Below are 21,309 nucleotides of genomic sequence, written 5' to 3' on the forward strand. Positions count from 1 at the left end.
TTATATATATATATATATTTATTTATTTATTTATTTATGTATTTATTTATATATTTATTTATATATTTATTTATATATTTATATATATATATATATATATATATATATATATATATATATATATATATATATATATATATATATATATATATATATATATATATATATATATATATATATATATATAATAGTATTTTCTATTATTTATTTATTTTTTATTATTTATTTATTATCATTTTATTTATTCATTTATTTATTATTATTATTTATTTATTTTTTTTATTTTTATTTTTATTTTTTTCTTACGTGGTGCGTATCTTACGTAGTGCGTAGCTCTCGTGGAGCTTTCTGCGTCACCAAAGCGGAAGTCAGAATTAGCTACGTGTCAGGAAAAGAGGAGCAGCTGAATCTATGGACCGAGGAGGACGAGCTGCTTAAATCTACAAGTCTGCAACATTTTCCACATTTAACAACCGAGTGGACTTGTATTTTAGATAATCTATTCTCCGTGACGATGCTAACCAAGTTTGAAACCAAATCGGCCCGAGTTAAAGGTACGAAGCTGTTAGCATGTTAGCATGTTAGCTAGCGGCGGGTTTAGCCAAATGGCATCGGCAAAATCTCCATGAACTGCTTTATTTAGTTATTTATTATAATATATATCCTATTGTACGTACTATTTAAGTTCTTAACTGTATGTAGGTCATTGCTGTTTGATTGTCAATTGTTGTAAAACGTAACAAAATGTGCAAAGAGCTAAAGCTTTCCTCATATGAAAACGAACAACTCTACTCAGTATCTACGGTTACATCGCATCCTTTATACTTGTATTTGTCTTGTTTTAGGCCTAAGTTTCCACCCCAAAAGGCCCTGGGTTCTGGCGAGTTTGCACAATGGGGTGATCCAGCTGTGGGACTATCGCATGTGCACCCTCATTGATAAGTTTGATGAACATGATGGTAAGAAAGGCCTGACGTGGCTTCAGCTAAAAAACACTACACTGTTTCACTCATGTTCTTTATTTCCATCATTATATACTCTGTAGATTCTCAATATTTTCTTTGCTACACCATTCCACATATTTTAATTTATATATGTGATGTATTCTGTCTGCATTAAATGTAAAAAGTAGTAAACATTAACAAATATGGTGTGCCCAAACGTCTCAGACATGTTGTTTCTAAATGTTTTTCTCTTTCCCAGGACCTGTCAGAGGAATTGATTTCCACAAACAGCAGCCTCTTTTTGTGTCTGGAGGTGATGACTACAAAATTAAGGTGAGGGTGGCATCATTAGCATGTCTAAAGCTGAAAGAGCTGTTTGTATATTTACTTTTTAACAACTCTTCATGCATTTGGCTGTAATGAATGAAAGGATACATTTATGCTTTTTTACATTTCTTATACTGTGTGTCATTACTGTCTTTAAACTTTAATGTTGTCACGATACTAAAATTCCATACTTGAATTTTGAGTCTGTTCCTTTCGATAAGGAAAAGACTTGATGTTCAATACTGATTCTGACGCCACGATGATGGTTAAAAAAAACTCTTTACATAATAGAATGTGATTTTCAACATTTAATCATAGTCATTCAGGAAAGGTTCATTTCTGTTCCGTGAATGGGACTTTTTTGTATCAACCTTCTAAAATGAGTATCTAGTTTGATACTAGTTTTAGTATCAATATCTGATTTTCAGACATTTGACAACCCTAATGCACATATATTCTTTATTGTGCACTGTCCGGATGTTCATTAAAATAACTGTATATTTTTTTACTCTTTTCATTCACAGGTGTGGAACTACAAGCTGAGACGCTGCCTCTTCACTCTCCTTGGACACCTGGACTACATCCGGACCACCTTCTTTCACCATGTGAGTTTAGTACAGCTTTCTCAGTTTTGATATCAATTTCAATACTATGGCTTTTAGTATCTGCCGATAATTAGCCGATACCAGCACAGAGACTGAAAACGTAAATTTATTTCCTTAAAACAAAAATAAGAAAAAAATAATCTATAGCTGTTATTTATCTCTCAGAGAACCACAGAACAACTTGGCATAAATAAAAGTTCAAACATTATGAGACTTTCTGGGCCGACTACGACCTGTAAATAGTCATCCATTCATATGTCCAACCAGGATATTGACCAAACCGATATTTGGATATCCGATCAATGTAAAAAGACTTACTTGACCACCTTGGTTAAATTTTACAATAGAAATGAAATGGTGCTATAAGACTTTATGACATTTGTATTTCTTTTCTTACACTTGTTTGTTGTGTATTTTAGGAGTATCCCTGGATCCTCAGTGCTTCAGACGACCAGACCATTCGCATCTGGAACTGGCAGTCCAGGACCTGTGTCTGGTGAGTAAATACATATACATAAATATATAAATTTAACAGTAGAGGAGGGATAAAACACAATTTCCACAAGACGAGCCACGAGATTCATGCACAAGAAGAGACAGCACGAGACTTTAACATCATTTATAAATATAAATATATATTCAGTTAACAATTTTGACCTGACAATGTTTGATTTCTGGTATTTAATATTTTTGCTGTCATTGAAGCATGTTTTTTGGTACTACAGCTTCTTAAGAAATGTCTCTGTTGTGGCACCATATGTTTTATCATCTCTATTAAATAAACATTTGTGCAGATTTTTCAACTGTTTTGAGCACATCTTTCTCCTGTCCGCAGTGTGCTGACCGGACACAACCATTACGTGATGTGCGCCCAGTTCCACCCGTCTGAGGACCTGGTGGTGTCTGCGTCTCTGGACCAAACCGTGCGCGTGTGGGATATCTCTGGTGAGAGTGGGACAGTGGACAGACACACTTCACAAACTGAACTTCTACAGGAGCCACTTAAATATTTAAATCATGAAATGAGACCATTCATTTGAGGAGTTTTGACTAGTGTGGATTCATTTACTTATTAGGTGCACCGTATTTAACTTGTTTCAGTGCATTTTTGACAGAGAGTTAGATGGCTGTTATGTCATTGTCCGTAGTATTTCCAAAAATTAAAAAAGTTGGGAGTAGGAATGATCTGGTCCAGCTTTTTCAGTTCTGACACTGAGTCTGACACTGTGGCTTTAAGTATGTGCCTGATATCAACCAATGCCAGAGCAGAGACTGAAAACAACATTTATTTCCTTAAAAAATAAAAAAAAAGTCCCAGCTGATCCAAATATTTACCCACCACATATTTACAGAACAACTTTGTATAAATAAAAACAAACATTATGAAACTTGCTGGACAAATTATGGACTGATATTTGGAAGCCTATATCCAGCAAATTTTTCAATTTCCAATACTGACATCGGCATCACAAGTCAAGAGGTCACAACTCTCAGGCATTAATTTAACAGCTCTTACACAATAATAACAAATGATCCCAGTTTTTCCCATTCATTTGCCTTTAGTGTCATCACTTAGTTATGCAGTTTTCGTACTTAGTTGCTCTGTAACTCGGCCTGAAGAGAAGGTTCTCTGTAACCTTTCTGCTCGCTTCTTGACTCTATCGAGAATCTGTTTTTTTTCCTAGATGGTTCCACATTCTGGCATTAATTATGTAGCATTATTTCATTATGGGTGATATAATTGCTCAGATATACTTGAAGTTGCATCTCCACAAATTTGACATGAGTAAAATGCCGTAATGTTGATTATTGTGGGACAAAAATAACATCTCCCTGTAGATTAGCAGATGGCAGGCGCTTTTACAGAACAGTTACATAGTGCACCTTTAACTGCATAATTAATCATAAATATCAGTAAGTAAATGAATGTAAACGAGTCCAGACTTGGAGTGGCGTCGTGTGAACACTTGTAGATGTTCAGTTTGTGCGGTGTATGTTGGTGCTGTCTTTTGGGACCGGTGGTTACAGGGCAGGAGCTTCATTTTCCTGCTGTTGTTGTCGAGGGCCAATCTCTATGGGTTATGTAAAGAAATGCCTCTTTTTAAACTGCAAAACATTCAGTCTGGAGTATTTTCAGTGGAATCTACTTTATTCTAAATGTTTGGTTTTAACAAAGTGGTATTTCTGTTTAATTTGCATGTTTAATTTGTTTGGGGTTAATGTAATGTTTGCACTTAAACTAACCAAGTAACTGTGTGTTAGTTTATGTTTAAATGTGTTAAATGTGTTTGTTTTATTTACATTTCTTTGCACAGAGCATAGTTGCATCCCGATACCCTTCCTTTCCTTATATTTCATACAAAAAGTCACCTCAGCTGCAGCATTAAACCTTATTTCATAACAAGATTCACTAAACTCTCATATACTAAGATTTTTTTTTTGTCTGTTAAAACTGCTGCACTTTGGATCACTCACACATGCCAGTTTCTAGCTTCACCTAAATAATTTACTGCCTCAAAGATAAAAGTTAATCTCATTAAAGCGTGAGTGTAGAATCCACCTAGATGAATAACTGTATTTGATATTTTACTGCTCAGATATAATATTTAGAGATTCTGCAGATGACGTCACAGCCTGAATCATGACATTTTCTCCTGTAAAATCTCCAAACACTGAATCTAAAATGTGACAGAGCTGCTACAGTTTGAGAACAAATATAAAAGTCTACAACTCTGTGAAATATTGAGTTTGTATCTGACTCTAAAACAAGAAACTCAAGTCACCAAAGTAAAAGAACAGGTAAAACTCGGAGACCTACACACACACACACCCATTTATCACTGATACACACACACACACATCACTGACGCACACTCTGGATCACACACACTCACATTTATCACTGATACACACACACACACACACCCCGACACACACACACACACACACATTTATCACTGATACACACACACACACTCACATTTATCACTGATACACACACACACACTCACATTTATCACTGATACACACATACACACTCACATTTATCACTGACACACACACACACACACACTCACATTTATCACTGACGCGCACACACATTTATCACTGATGCACACTCACATTTATCACTGACGCACACTCTGGATCACACACACACACACACACACACACACACACACACACACACACACACACATCAGCTGATATCTCAAAATGCACTGTCCCCGTCTGTTAAATCCGATTGGCCTGTAGAGTCATGTGACGTCATCTGAAACACAGTAATATCACGTTTTTGTAGTTGACTGATTTAAAAAAAAAAATCTGCAATAAAATAGATTAAGGACGTTTAAGGAAAGTTCATATTCCACCTGCTGTAAAATCACAAATTCTTAAGTGTAATTGTAATGAAATGAGTCCATGTTTAGCTTTGACATTAGTGTTTGCCATTAGGAGGCGTCCTATTACTCCAGTGCAATGTTGAAATCACAACTGGCTGTTTAGAGTTAATTATCCTACTAATAACAACTAACCAATGCCACATTTCTCTGGTTAAAGTCCACAGTTTGACCTGTCTCTCAGTATTAAACTCTTATGTATCTTTTATATTCAATATTACTACATTTCATCTCCTCTAACCTCCACCTTTGCATGTCAGCTTTTACAAAAATATTCACAAACAAGATTCACTTCTCTCATCAGAGCACGCCTTTACAAAACCCAACCACCACTGCCCCATTTGCCATGCATCACCTGTGTCCCGCCCCATGCTCCCCCCAGAAACATCCACATTCGCTTAAAGGTTCCTAGTTCCATCCTCTGCTTTCATGATCTACTGTTGAGCCCGTGTTCACCACAATCATTCAAATGGGATGAAACGCAAGCTTTGTTTTTGAAATCGTTTGCATCTGGGAAGTAATGAGTTTGTTGATTTAAATTAACATGTTCAACCCAATCAATGCTGCTACGATGATTTTATTTCCAGATTCAAATAGAAAAGTGAAGTTTGTGTTTGGTCTTGTGTGTGTTCATGAGCCCAACAGTAAGAGCTTTAAAGGTGCAGTGTAGTTGTGTTGTGTGATGCATTAGACATTTTGTGCATTATTCATTCACTTCACACTCCGAGGTGCTGACGTACTAGTGAAGCCACATCTGTCCTGAGGCAGACTGGTGTGAGGCTGCCAATCTGTGCCATCGACACTCACACACTCTCACACACACTCTCACACACACCCCCACACACTCACACACACACACACACACACATTCATACGAGGTGAGTGTTTTGCCTAATGACACAATGTCAGATCCTGACCTTTATGTTGAGGACCACGCGGCTTTAACCACGAGCCCCTGCGGCCTCTGTTATACAAGTTTATATTAAAATTAGAAACTTGTATGTAAACTGCTGTAAAAGCACCATCAATGTCCCCAGTGTGTTACCACTGTGGACTGTCCTCAGTGGACTGTCCTCAGTGGACTGTCCTCAGTGGACTGTCCTCAGTGGACTGTCCTCAGTGGACTGTCCCTGTGGACTGTCCCTGTGGACTGTCCTCAGTGGACTGTCCCTGTGGACTGTCCCTGTGGACTGTCCTCAGTGTGTTACTGCTGTGGACTTTGCCAGACCACTGCACACTGCACCTTTAAACATGTCTAAATGATGCTAAATGTGTGTGTATTCAGTGTGTATATTCTTTCGTCCCTTCTGTTTGTTGTGACTGTGTGTAACGTGTAAATGTGCCCCCCGCACGCGCTGCTCTAATGTTGGTTCCAGGTCTGAGGAAGAAGAATCTGTCTCCTGGGGCAGTGGAGACTGATGTCCGGGGCATCTCTGGAGTGGACCTGTTTGGAGCGTCAGACGCTGTGGTCAAACATGTGCTGGAGGTGGGTGCACTCTGAAGAGCTTCTGTGGACGTCCAGTTTGTTTGATTCAAAAACTGCTTCATTCCTCTGCCGTGTGGAGACTCGGTCTGGGCTGATACATTCTGCTGTACGTCTGTTTGTGGGGGCAGTTTTTCTTCTCGTGGATACGTTGGAAACCATAAAATGTTTCTTACCTCAGAAGCTGCTGTCAAAAATGAAATCATTTTTTGACTAATATTTTATAATCATTGATTGTTTTATATCCCATCTCTTCAAAACACACAAGTTACACTATATTTTCCGTCAGCAGAGAAAACATGAATAATCTTTGTTCAGGGTCATGACCGTGGAGTGAACTGGGCGGCCTTCCATCCCAGCATGCCTCTGATCGTGTCCGGGGCTGACGACCGGCAGGTTAAAATCTGGAGAATGAACGGTGAGTTTTTAAATCATAAGCAGAAAGTGTAAATGTTGTTTTAAGTCTACCTTTAGTTAATAAACAAAAACATGTTTAAATAACAGTGTGATTTTTAAACATTATTTCTATAGTAAAACTGTCCTCATACTAAACCTTTTCCGTCCTCTCTCCAGAGTCTAAGGCGTGGGAGCTGGACACGTGCCGCGGTCACTACAATAACGTCTCCTGCGCCGTTTTCCACCCGCGACAGGAGCTGATTCTGTCCAACTCCGAGGACAAAAGCATTCGAGTCTGGGACATGTCCAAAAGAACCGGAGTCCAGACCTTCAGGAGGGACCATGACAGATTCTGGGTCCTCGGGGCTCATCCCAACCTGAACCTGTTCGCTGCTGGTAAGAACGACACTGTAACTCAGACGTTTCAAGTGCATAAGGCAGGTCAGACTGGGATTCAGATCTTCAGAGTTCAAATGGACGTGATTGACAGGTAGATAAACCAATCAGGGACATGCACGGTCCATGTGTAACAAAACAAATGTGACTGTGGAAAAAAAAAACATCAGGCATTTCACTAAACTATGTTCATCTGAAGAAAGAGAAATTATTTTTTATTTGTAAATGATGAGCGACCAATGAGCTCCTTCATTTCACATGCATCAGTGAAATAAACTAATCTGATTGGACGATCATGTTTGGTTCTGTCTTGACGCAGCGGAGGGCGCAGTGACCAGACTGAGATTCCTCTGTGTAGAAAAGTAAAGTGAGTCAGTTTGGATTTATCAGGTTAGAGAAAATAATCCAAAATTATACAAACAGCATTTAAGATTTTACTACAAATCTTGACAAATTTTCCATAGTTTGCTCAAATTATAAATGTCATCAAAACTGTCAGCCATTTTGACTTCCAACTTTTCTTCCACAAACTGCCCCTCGACTGATATGACTCTATAAATATTTACCACATGCACCAGCGCACCAAAACATAACCTAAACCACTTCACATTTGTATTTTACTTTAGAAAAGCAGCAAAACTGGCCAGTGGTTTAGTCCGAAAATATTGAAAGTCCATTGCTGCATCTGGGTGGATTTTCACAATAAAAGTAAAGTGTATTATGAGGAGACGTCAAGTTCTCTTCCACTTTTCTGAGACGCTTGGCACAAACTTTGGTCATTGTGGATCTGCAGTGATGGACCAGAACAGTCAGGCCTCTGTAAATGATTTATTCAGACAGTTTTACCCAAAATATCACAAACCATAAGAATACATTATTGAACATTCTGCACAAATACTGCTGTGATTATGTGAAACCTGAGCGTGTTTTCTCCACTCACAGGTCATGACAGTGGGATGATCGTGTTCAAACTGGAGAGGGAGCGTCCTGCCTACGCCGTCTATGGAAACATGCTCTACTACGTCAAAGACAGATTCCTCCGACAACTCGACTTCAACAGCAGCAAAGACACAGCCGTCATGCAACTGCGCAGGTGAGACGCCACACACACACAGGGACAGACGAACACACAGGGACAGACGAACACACAGGGACAGACGAACACACAGGGACAGACGAACACACAGGGACAGACGAACACACAGGGACACACACATGCATAAATAATTCTGTTTATGTTAATGTATTACCTGAAAAGTTTGTATTTAAAATTATTTCCTTTTTCCAGTGGGTCCAAATTCCCTGTGTTCAGCATGTCCTACAATCCTGCAGAAAACGCTGTCCTCCTCTGCACGGTAAGAAAACACCTTAATATTCAGTACGTTATTTCCTGCAAGATTTTCTCATAACGCTCCTTTTGTCCTCTAGAGGGCGACCAACCTGGAAAACAGCACTTACGACTTGTACTCCATCCCCAAAGAAAGTGACTCCCAGAACCCTGATGGTTAGAGCTCATCATTATTCTTTTTAGCAGAGGCGTTGATGTAAATGTGAGATGTGTAAAACTCAGACTGTTTTCATTCCTCCAGCTCCTGAGGGGAAGAGGTCGTCTGGTCTCACTGCTGTGTGGGTGGCAAGGAACAGATTTGCAGTCCTGGATCGTATGCACTCGGTGAGTTTATCAAGAGTCTCCTCTGTCTCGATCGCCCGCGTCCTCCCCTCTGTCTCGATCGCCCGCGTCCTCCCCTCTGTCTCGATCGCCCGCGTCCTCCCCTCTGTCTCGATCGCCCGCGTCCTCTCCTCTGTCTCGATCACCCGCGTCCTCCCCTCTGTCTCGATCACCCGCGTCCTCCCCTCTGTCTCGATCACCCGCGTCCTCTCCCCTCTGTCTCGATCACCCGCGTCCTCTCCCCTCTGTCTCGATCACCCGCGTCCTCTCCCCTCTGTCTCGATCACCCGCGTCCTCTCCCCTCTGTCTCGATCACCCGCGTCCTCTCCCCTCTGTCTCGATCACCCGCGTCCTCTCCCCTCTGTCTCGATCACCCGCGTCCTCTCCCCTCTGTCTCGATCACCCGCGTCCTCTCCCCTCTGTCTCGATCACCCGCGTCCTCTCCCCTCTGTCTCGATCACCCGCGTCCTCTCCCCTCTGTCTCGATCACCCGCGTCCTCTCCCCTCTGTCTCGATCACCCGCGTCCTCTCCCCTCTGTCTCGATCACCCGCGTCCTCTCCCCTCTGTCTCGATCACCCGCGTCCTCTCCCCTCTGTCGTCGCGCGTCCTCTCCCCTCTGTCGTCGCGCGTCCTCTCCCCTCTGTCGTCGCGCGTCCTCTCCCCTCTGTCGTCGCGCGTCCTCTCCCCTCTGTCGTCGCGCGTCCTCTCCCCTCTGTCGTCGCGCGTCCTCTCCCCTCTGTCGTCGCGCGTCCTCTCCCCTCTGTCGTCGCGCGTCCTCTCCCCTCTGTCGTCGCGCGTCCTCTCCCCTCTGTCGTCGCGCGTCCTCTCCCCTCTGTCGTCGCGCGTCCTCTCCCCTCTGTCGTCGCGCGTCCTCTCCCCTCTGTCGTCGCGCGTCCTCTCCTGTCCCTCACTTGTGTCCTCTCTTTTGTTTCAGTTGCTGATTAAGAACCTGAAGAATGAGATTGTGAAGAAGGTGCAGGTTCCTTCTTGTGAGGAGATATTTTACGCTGGCACCGGCTCTTTGCTTCTGCGCGACGCCGACGGAGTCACGCTGTTCGACGTTCAACAGAAACGTTCTCTCGCTACAGTGAAGATCGCCAAAGTCAAATACGTGGTGTGGAGCGCCGATACCAGCCACGTGGCCCTGCTCGCCAAACACAGTGAGAGATGAGAGCTCAGTACAACTTTAAGAATTTCCCCTGTGGTAACTGTCTGTCCCTCAGTGCGATGTGCGTGCGTGTGTGTGTGTGTGTGTGTGTGCGCGTGTGCGGTTTGCACTTTTGTTTTTCTTTGACAGTGACGATAACATTTTGAATCTTTGTTTCCAGCGATCATGATCTGCAACCGTAAACTGGAGTCTCTGTGTAATATCCACGAGAACATCCGAGTGAAGAGTGGAGCTTGGGACGAGAGCGGAGTCTTCATCTACACCACCTCCAACCACATCAAATACGCCCTGACCTCTGGGTACGAACGCACTGACCACACAGCACCACCCTGTGTGTGTGTGTGTGTGTGCGCGCACTGTTTCACACTGCACAAAAGTCATATATATATTTATGTATATATGTGTGTGTGTGTGTGTATGTATATATATATATGTACGTACATATATAGTTTAGATCTGTACAAACATGTTCTGAAATGTGATTTTTGGATTATTAATGAAAATATGAACTGGCATTTTTTCTGGACACTTTTAAAATGTGAACTGAACAGAATCTGATTAAACAAACTTGACAAATGTGCTGTAAATGTCGTCCCGTCGCATCAGTGTCAGGATGAACAGCTGCCTGTGTTTTTACCTGTCCACATTTGTGTCTCTTGTGTTTTCTGCAGAGACCACGGTATAATCCGGACTCTGGATCTGCCGATCTACGTGACGAGGGTCAGAGGAAACAGCGTTTACTGTTTGGACCGAGAATGTCGTCCCCGAGTCCTCACCATCGACCCCACAGAGTACCGCTTCAAACTCGCCCTCGTCAACCGCAAATACGACGAGGTCAGAGCAGTAACATCCGCACATCCACTGTATTACATTTTATTGACACTTTGCAGCTGATGTCATCAACTTTGACTGGGAATATGAAGCTAACTAAAGGCACTACTCTGTCAGAGCTGTTACTTTAATCTGAGCGTCATTTTAACCAAATCTGAACTTAAAGAACTGACTTATCTGAACTACATCAGGTGAGCAGGTTCTCAAATTTAGATTTAATTTGGTGAGATAAAACCTGTTAATATAAATGATAGTTTTACACCAAGAAGCAGTTTGTGAAGAAAAGTTGAAAAATATGTTGAAAATTACAGGAAGTAGAGAGTTCTGTCCAAACGTTTGGCTCCATTTACACAAGAAACACATTTTTTTCCCAATATTTTAAACATTCCAACAAGATAAAGGTGCTTTCTTAAATTAGTTTTTGTCAAATATAAATCTCTTTGTACATTAGAGGAGTTTTGGTCCCGTGTGCCTCAGCAGTGATTCCCTCATGTGATGTCATGATTTCCAACCAGGAAGTAAAATTTTAAACATAAAACTGCCAAATTGGGATGTTTTTTTAAGTAAACTCTTAAGTATAATAAGTGTGGTTTAGTAAAATGAGTAGTTTAACCAGGGGGTAACGTTGATAAATTGCCTCTTATGTAACTCCTGTTCTCCCTCAGGTCCTCCACATGGTGCGTAACGCTAAACTGGTGGGACAGTCCATCATCGCCTACCTGCAGAAGAAGGGTTACCCGGAGGTGGCTCTGCACTTTGTCAAAGACGAGAAAACTCGCTTCAGTCTCGCTCTGGAGTGTGGGAACATCGAGGTGTGTGGTGATGCACTTTTTTATTTTTGTTTGGATTTTGTTTTTATTGTTGTAATCGTTTTTCCGTGGGTTTCAGATGATGAACAAACAAAATATTATCTCTTTAGAACGGTCAAATGTCCTCAAAATGTTGCCCATAAACAGAAAGTCCAAACTAATCCCTTAAAGGTGCATTATGTAACCTTTCGAGTGCGAGCTTTTGCCACCTAGTCTCCATGGCGATCTTATTGGCTTTAGACATGTTTTTATTGCAGTACATGCATTCTTACTGTGAGTGCCTCTCCATGGATCTGACCTGTAACTTGACCTCGTGATATTGTCTCCATGGAGAGGGATAAGTTTAATGCCGTACTGTGTAACATTTCAGGCAATAACACCTCAGCGGAGAAATGCAAGTGGTGAAGCGTCCATTGTGTTTTTAGCAGTTTGACGTGCCAATTTAAGCTTAATTATATGTTTAAGTTGTATGTTGTTCTCCCCTCCTCCTGCAGGTGGCGCTGGAGGCGGCTAAAGCCCTGGATGAGCGCTCGTGTTGGGAGCGTCTCGGTGAAGCGGCTCTTCTTCAGGGGCATCACCAGGTCGTGGAAATGTGCTACCAACGAACCAAGAACTTTGACAAACTCACCTTCCTCTACCTCATCACGGGGAACCTCGCCAAGCTCCGGAAGATGATGAAGATCGGTGAGTCGAGCGCGGCGTTTAAAGCAGAGACATGTAAACGGACAGAGCTCGCATACCAGCCGCCGTGTTACAAATAGGCCAGGGAGCCCACGTGTCCTGGAAAACACATGGAAAGTGCGGGAAAAGGCCAATGTGATGGAAAAAATATATTCTGTCCTGGAAAATGTGTCCACCCGTAGTTTTACTCCAGTATTGATACTGGTGCTTCCATCATCACGGTGAAAACTCATTTAAAACCCACCAAAATGCAGGAAATTACACTGAATTTGTACAAAATTTCTTCAAACCCGCTTCACCGCCTCTTCTTTCCCAGTGTAACCTTCCCGTCACACATGGCACATACAGTCCCCACAATTCGTTTCAAATTAGAATCCACCAGAAAATCCAGACTACTAAAAGTAAATAGAAATATACAATGTCTCCACAAGAGATGTTTATATGTGAAACTACAAAAAAAAAAACAATGTGACAATGTGGTGTCCTGGAAAAGTCCTGGAAAATCTTTTCTACCAAAGTGTGTGAACTCTTCAGGGAGTGAGCGCGGCTGGACAGTGGTTCCTTAAGGTTTGGTTCTACTTGATCTCTGCGTTTTAGTTCACAATTTTTTTCGTTCTTAAATCAAGATCTGAACATTAATACTCCCCGCCAAACCCGCACTGCTGACGGGAAGAGCTCTGACGTGCTTGGATTCACAGTTTGGTCTCTGATTGTATATGAGCTGCTATAATTTCTAGCCTCTCTGTTTCATTTGACTGACCCTGACCTCGATGGTCACGTCTCACTCCCTCAGTCCACGTCTTTAAACAGTCTGTGCTTTAAAGGACTTGTAATGTGCTTTTGTCACATTTTAAATGTTTTAAAGCTCTAATATTTATACAACACCTTCCCAGACGCCCAAAGTCCTTACAGTGCATTATAAATTAAACTCAGATTAAGCTACTATTTTAGTTACAGCTGCCCTGGGGCAGACTGACAGGAGTGAGGCTGCCAGTCTGCCCCTCCGGCCCCTCAGACCACCTCCACCATGTCCATGCACTGGATTCATACTAGAAAACTTGATTTCAATCCTAAAATAAAAGCTCAATTGTACCTTTTTAACCACAGTGTCATGAATGTAATGAGTTAATCTCATGTTTGTGTTTACAGCTGAGATCAGGAAGGACATGAGTGGACACTATCAGGCGGCTCTGTATCTGGGAGATGTGAGCGAGAGAGTGCGCATCCTCAAGAACTGTGGACAGAGTAAGTCTGTTATTGATCTGTCTATGGAGTCAGGCGGGTGGCAAACCCTCCACAGTCCACATGGAACAAAATGACACACTAAAGGACAAGTTACAGGTCAGATCTGTGGAGATAAGAATAAAAGAATATAAAACCCGAACGTGGCAATAACACCTCCATGGATCGAGCAGGTGAACGACCATCTACCAGAAAGTTACACAGTGCAGCTTTAAGACTAATAAAACTTTATCAGTTTTTGACTAATAATAATTCATCTCAAATATAAATAAATGAGACTAGGTTTATATGATTGAGCAGTGTGGAAATAGTTTTGCTACAGGACATTCTAAAGTGTTTCTTTTTGCCGTGTAGAGTCCTTGGCCTATCTGACCGCTGCCACTCACGGACTGGACGAGGAGGCAGAGGCTCTGAAGGAGACGTTTGACCCAGAAAAGGAGACGGTGGGTCGTTTTTTTTTTTAACTATTCAAGAACAATGTAATCTAAATGTAATACTTGATATTGTAGTAACTTTGTTCAGATCGACCTAAAACTTTCATTCTCTTTAGATCCCAGAGGTGGATCCGAACGCCCAGCTCCTGCAGCCGCCTCCTCCCATCAACCCTCTGGACACAAACTGGCCTCTGCTCACTGTGTCCAAGGGATTCTTCGAGGGAGCCATCGCCGCCAAGGGTCAGTGCTGTTCACTCGTGTCGTCTCGCTACTGTCAGTACTAAGGAATAGACTCAATGTGACTTTTTTTAGTATCAGTCGCTCAAATTAGTTTCAATACTAGTTTTTGTATCGATTGGGATCTGATTTTTGGTACTTCTAACAGCCCTAAACTAACATCACAGTTATCCCATGTTTAATTCCTGGACTAGACCAATCGGTTTTAGTCGGCTGGAGGATTTAAATGTAATTGTTCCATTATTGCGCAGGTAAAGCTGGTCAGATGGCAGCTGATCTGGACATGGACGCTCCTGGAGGAGAAGGGTGGGGAGAGGACGCGGAGCTGCAACTGGACGAAGGTAAAGATCCACTGCTCAATATGAACTGTGCAGATTACATCATGATTAGGAGGATTTAAACATATCCTCTGTTAATGTGCGTGTCAGATGGTTTCATGGACGCTCAGGAGGGATTTGGAGAAGACGGGGCTTTGGTGAAGGATGAGGGTGGAGGAGGATGGGAGGTGGAGGAGGACTTGGACCTGCCTCCAGAACTGGTGAGAAAAGAGTTTGAGATCTTCATTAGGCAAAAGCGTTCTCAAGATTCAGAGTCTGGCCGTATCCTGTCGTATCCTGAACCATTTCTCCACTTGTTGTTCCCTCTTCAGGACCTCCCCGCGGCCTCAGGTGGAGGAGCAGAGGACGGGTTCTTTGTGCCTCCGACCAAAGGCATGAGTCCCAGCCAAATGTGGTGCAACAACTCTCAGCTGCCTGTGGACCACATCCTGGCCGGGTCCTACGAGACCGCCATGAGGGTGAGCACGGGAAATAGAAATAGTTTGAAAACAACTTTGCAAATAGTTGAGTTCTAACTGCACTGACCTTCTCTCTCAGCTGCTGCATGACCAGGTTGGAGTCGTGAACTTTGCTCCATACAAAACCCTCTTCATGCAGACGTTATCCCGAGGACGCACGTGTTTCCTGGGACTGCCCTCTCTGCCCTGTCTGCGCAGCCACCCCCAGAGGAACTGGAAGGTACTGCACTCATGGACGGGGAAAAATTATCACTTTTTTCCATTAGTTTCGTGGCTCTGGACACGACCACAGACTCGCTCCTGATTTGGTCTGGTCTTAATATTTTGCAAATGAATAGTTACTGACTCAACTCTACTGAAGTCATTTGGTCTGGAGTCTGATGCCTTTGTCTGAATATAAAAACACGGTCATACCTCAGTGTTCCTGCTGACCCCTGCTCATCGTCTGTCTGTCCCAGGACTGTGGAGCGAAGCAGGGTCTCCCGGCTGTGGGTCTGCGCCTCGCCGACCTCATCTCTCGCCTGCAGCAGTGCTACCAGCTCACCACCGCGGGGCGCTTTGAGGAGGCTGTGGAGAAGTTCAGAGCCATCCTCCTCTCGGTGCCTCTGCTCGTCGTCGACAACAAGCAGGAAATCACAGAGGTACAGAGCGATGAGTGTAAAACTCACTGCACAACATAATAATGTGTTCTATTTATACATGAGTCCTGTTTCATTTCACGTCTCTGAACAAGGCGCTCATGAATGTGTGGTGCTCTACAAATACAAACACCAAGTCCATTTCAAACATTGAAAACAGGAGCAGGTTGATTATAAATGTTTATCTGCACATTATTAAAGTGCTGCACTCGACATCGCTGCAATTCTGTGCCTTAAAACGCACAAATACTCAATATAGACAAACGTGTGAGTAGATCAGCGTCTCGTTCAGCAGATGAAAGCTGTGGCCATATATTTTGGTGCTCGATCTATTTTTTGTGTAAATGTTTTTGCTCTAATGGAGATTTTTATTTGTGTAATAAAATATACTTTTCTATGGCTAATTAACAGTCATTTTACTTATTTAACCCCCTGCAGCTTAAGTTTTTCTGTGATTGTGTGTTTGTAATTTTGATTGTTGTCTTGTCATTTCAGGCTCAGCAGCTGATCACCATCTGCAGAGAGTACATCGTGGGACTCACCATGGAAACAGAGAGGAAGAAGCTGCCCAAAGACACGCTGGACCAACAGAAACGGCTCTGTGAGGTCAGGACCTGCCTGTTTTTACTGTTTAAGTTTTATTATTTATATCAAAGGGATGATTTACATGAGTGTTTATTAAATATTGTTGAGGTGATGTCACTACACCGCCCTCCATATAGAACGTACAGAGCATTTTGAGCTTTGGAGCTGCAGACAGACTGATAATAAAGTGTTACTCATACCTGATGTTGTGTTAGGTTCATTCACATGTGTTTGTTTTTGCATTATAACATGAATCATTGTGGGGCAGTGTTGTCTCCTATTAATGGGAAAGACTGTATTTGCCTTATAGTTTTTGTATAGAATTTTTATTAATATTTGACTGAAGATGTGCCTTTGGTTGCGTATTGCTGGTTTACAGATGACATCACAACATTCTATTTAATACAGATGTTGGCAGGTTAATTAATTATGGTTGAAGTGCAGTTTACTTGCAGGTTTTAGTCGTCGCACAGTAGGTTATTGGGTCCAATGTAATCAACAGAAAACTGACTTTTGACCCTGAAAACCACCAACACTCATTGTGCGTTTCTCTCCTTGTCCTGTAGATGGCGGCATACTTCACTCACTGTAATCTGCAGCCAGTCCACATGGTGCTGGTTCTGAGGACGGCTCTCAATCTTTTCTTCAAACTGAGAAATTTTAAAACCGCCGCAGGATTCGCCCGACGTCTTCTGGAGCTCGGACCCAAACCCGACGTAGCTCAGCAGGTGTGTGTCTCACTGATCAATAACATGGGCTTTTCTTCACTGACTTTTGGAGGATCAGCAGAGGGACTAGGGACCGGGTCAAAGTCACCCTACACACAAAAACGGGAATAACATGGAGTAAAAAGTGACTTAGTTTGTTAAAATTTTTGGAACTTGAGCAGTAAGTTTGGATTATGGCTAATAATTTTTTAACTTAACTGCCTCAAAATCAAGTACATTTCCTTTAATTTAACAGGAAAAACCCTAAAAATAAATTTGGCGGTGTCCTTATTTACTGCACCATATGATGAATAATAATCTGTAATAATGTAATGTAATTAAACTGCTCAAGTAAAAGGCAAAATGTCATTAGAAATAGATGAACTTTCTTCCTTCCCTCATGTGTCTTTTTCTCCACAGACTCGTAAGATCCTGGCTGCGTGTGAGAAGAACCTGACGGACGCTCACCAGTTGAACTACGACGCCCATAATCCCTTTGACCTGTGCGCCGCCTCGTACGTGCCGCTGTACCGCGGGCGTCCTGTGGAGAAGTGCCCTCTGTCCGGAGCCTGCTACTGCCCCATGTACAAGGGCCAGATCTGCAGGGTCACAGAGGTCTGTACGAACACAACCTACTTTTAATAACATTATAAAGTTATATAATACTTTACCTGTTTATTGGGTCCTAGAATATTCCGCAGTATGGCATAAAATGTGTCCATCTTCATTTGAAATACCCCAAAGTATTAGTTTTAGTATTTCTGTGGAATCATGCAGGTGACATGCCACCTCTTAAAAAAATTAAACATTTTTCATTCATAATTTAAAGCTACAGTTTTTTGTTTTATGGTCTTGTTTGGAGTAGTTGTGGGTAATATTCAGTCTCAGAAGTTGTGGTGATATAAAATGGCAAATGTTTCATAATCTATAAACAGAGCAGCCAAGTGGAAACAATCTCACACATATAATATTTACTTGAGCTAAACCAAACCTGCAGTTCATTTAGTAATTAGTAAGTTCCTCATGAACCTTAAAGAGGTGTATTATCCAAATCCTTTTTTTTAGCTTTCCCCCATGTTACAACTTTGTTCCCTCATCAATGCCTGAGGTTTTCGATCTCATCCATGTTTGAATAAGGCAGCAATCTCTCCCGATTCTAACCCTCTTTACAGTCAGCAGTACGAGCCTGTACATGGCTCCGCCCACAAATCTGCATCACCCACGTGACAATTTTCTATAAATATACAAAAACATGACACAAAACTGTACACAGCAGCTTGACAAACCTGATGTGATGTGCAGTAGTTTTATTAGTCCGTCAAAACAGAAGTGAAACTTTATAAAACATGTTAATGTTGTTTTGGCAAATACAGCATTTTCAAAACAATAAAAGGAAACATGGTGATCTAAATATGTGTTAGTTAATACCCCATAGAAGTAAATATCCTCCTCTTTAAAGGCAATCACATGTTTAAGTACTTTCTGTTTAATCATTTCACTTTTGTTTTGTTTTCCAGGTGACGGAGATTGGTAAAGATGTGATCGGTCTGCGCGTTAGTCCTCTCCAGTTCCGCTAAACAAAGGAAACGCTAAAAAACAGCACATCTTTAGTTTAACACGTAAATGTAACAGAATTCTAGATAAAGATTTAAAGCTTTCTCCTGGTGGATATATAAAAACCTATGAACCTTTTCCTCTGCTCGGGTCTGTGCTCACATGTACTTCCTGTTGCCTGTCACTTTACGATAATCTCATGTTTCAAAATAAAACTGTCAATATCTCCAAATGTCTTATGTTTTTTTTATTATGTGGAATCAGGTGGTAGTACTCAGTTACATTTACTTGAGTAAATTTTAAAAGAAATTTTACTTTTCACAGTACTTTTCTAGGAGCATTTCTTCTGATGTGATTTAGTTTGGATCATTTTTGTGACTTATTTGACGTTTTGTCACACTCACCAAAATTATAAATCAGATGTTACGTTCCAACAGTTACTTTAAGTTACTCTTACTTAAGGAGTACTTTTCCCAAATACTTTTTTACATTTAATATTAAAACCACATGGACCACTATTTTGTACTTCTACTTGATATTATTTTGAAGTAACATTTCTCTGAGTACAGTTTTAGCTCCTCTGTAAATCAAGTGCTATGAAAATGAAAAGTCTAAAATGGTCAAATCACCTTTTTCAAAACTCGTGTGATTTATTTTTCAAGTCGACTTTGTCCTGATCATGATTCTGACTCTGAAAACAGTGAACTCTTCAACAGAGATAAAACAATGATCAAATGTACCTGAAATATTTCAAAGATATTTAGAAAACTTCCATTTCTCTTCAAGGAGGGCACAGCGACCAAAAGATTTACTCAAGTAAGAGTAATGTTACTTCAAAATTCTACTCAAGTGTAAATGAGTATTTGGGAAAAGTACTACTCAAGTAACTGTTGAGACGTAACATCTGAATGTGAATGAAAAAACACAAAATAAATCACAAAATGTGGAATTTTTAAAGACACAAAAATGATCCAAAATAAATCACATCTGAACAAACACAAATGTTCAGATCATTTCATTTTATTAAAGCTCCAGACACTTTAGACTCACAGAGAGAAGAGGAACTGCACTTTTACTACAGAAGCAGGACTGTTACTGCAATACAAATATTACTCCAGTAACTTTGTAGAGGTGTACTTTTCTACCTAAATAAATGTGATGTAAATGTGAGAACTCAGCTCTGCTCATGGAAACTGATGTGACAGATTCTGTTTGTTTTTGTGGATTTCTTTGGTAAATCTGGAGACGTCCAGTTGAGTAAACTTCATTAAAGCTTTGTTTTATTTATTTATTTTATTTTATTTATTTAGAAAAGGGAGAGTGCATATTAATGAACATAAGATACATGTGTAAATATGCCAGATTTTAGCCACAGGCTGTTTCCATCTGTTGTCCCTGGACAGGTTGATGGTCACATTTAACATAAAATACCAGATAAACAAAATACAGTCAAATACACACAGGGCAGGACAGAAGCCAAGTCAAAAACATAAACTCAGGAGGGTTACTACAACTTTTAAAGTGCTGTGTGTATTGCACAAGTCCTATAGGTTGAGTATTTTATGTAAAGCCAAAACTGTATTGATCTAAGCCACTCCTTTAAATACTTTTTAAATGTAGTAAAAGTGGGTGCCTCCCTGACAGAAGTGGGAAGACTGTTCCACTGCACACAACCTTTAAATGACAGAACATTTTGACCTAAAGTAGTTTTTCTCACAGGAGCCTCACAGTCACCGCTGCTCGTGGCTCTGGTTGTTTGTGATGCAGTTTTGTATTTAATGTTTTGTATTTAATGTTTTGTATTTAATGTTTTGTATTTAATGTTTTGTATTTAATGTTTTGTATTTAATGTTTTGTATTTAATGTTTTGTATTTAATGTGTTCTTTTAGAGGCGGTGGTGCAGCCCATGTAAGCACTTGTATATTAGACAGGCATTTTTAAATTTAATAAAGTTTTCAAAGTTCAACAAGTTATACTTTGAGAGGATATTACAATAATGATAGGTGAAAGGTTTTTTGTCTAGAATTTTCAAAGCTTTTTTATATAAAGCTTCTATTGGTTTTAGGATTGTCACACCTGTAAGAGACCAGCCTGTTATGTAACAGCTCACATGGGAAAAGATCATACAGCAGAAACATCAGCTTCATCAGTCAGAGCTCTTCTTATTTGATTAAAATTAAAGATGTTGAAATTAAGTCTTTGAGATATCATTTTAACAGTGTGGAATCCAACAGCACACCCAGATTTTGTGCTGCATGTTCACCATTTGTTGAAATAAACTGAATGACAGTGAAGCACAGAGGAGCTCACTGTTTTCAACTTTTTTATACTGGGTTAGGGTCATTGAACATTACTTGTTTACTCTTTTGCTTTTTGATTCTTTTATTCTTGTATTATTTAACTATTT

At 41.0% G+C, this 21,309-nt stretch overlaps 1 protein-coding gene across 1 annotated transcript; it reads left to right on the top strand.

The window, feature by feature from the left end:
• Nucleotides 1–346: 346 nt before the first annotated feature.
• copa (COPI coat complex subunit alpha) lies at nt 347–19,131 on the top strand. Its single transcript, XM_033982035.2, has 30 exons — nt 347–554; nt 846–959; nt 1,204–1,277; nt 1,796–1,876; nt 2,296–2,372; nt 2,712–2,821; nt 6,651–6,760; nt 7,076–7,175; nt 7,331–7,549; nt 8,492–8,642; nt 8,838–8,904; nt 8,978–9,053; nt 9,139–9,221; nt 10,154–10,379; nt 10,548–10,686; nt 11,059–11,221; nt 11,884–12,030; nt 12,522–12,711; nt 13,858–13,953; nt 14,305–14,393; nt 14,501–14,624; nt 14,873–14,962; nt 15,050–15,159; nt 15,271–15,417; nt 15,497–15,637; nt 15,876–16,058; nt 16,551–16,661; nt 17,207–17,368; nt 17,768–17,962; nt 18,865–19,131. Exons 1-30 carry the CDS (start codon nt 515–517, stop codon nt 18,922–18,924), a joined length of 3,675 nt encoding a protein of 1,224 aa, XP_033837926.1. The 5' UTR covers nt 347–514; the 3' UTR covers nt 18,925–19,131.
• Nucleotides 19,132–21,309: the final 2,178 nt, after the last annotated feature.

This window comes from Periophthalmus magnuspinnatus, chromosome 17, assembly GCF_009829125.3.
Source record: "Periophthalmus magnuspinnatus isolate fPerMag1 chromosome 17, fPerMag1.2.pri, whole genome shotgun sequence".
NCBI classification, from domain to species: Eukaryota; Metazoa; Chordata; class Actinopteri; order Gobiiformes; family Gobiidae; genus Periophthalmus; species Periophthalmus magnuspinnatus.

What these genes read in the sequence shown, in the direction of transcription:
- copa (XM_033982035.2), top strand. Translation starts at nt 515, where the DNA reads ATGCTAACCAAGTTTGAAACCAAATCGGCCCGAGTTAAAG. An exon ending in ACCCCCAGAGGAACTGGAAG is followed by an intron (nt 15,638 to 15,875) that starts GTACTGCACTCA and finishes TGTCTGTCCCAG; the next exon opens with GACTGTGGAGCGAAGCAGGG. An exon ending in AACAGAAACGGCTCTGTGAG is followed by an intron (nt 16,662 to 17,206) that starts GTCAGGACCTGC and finishes CTTGTCCTGTAG; the next exon opens with ATGGCGGCATACTTCACTCA.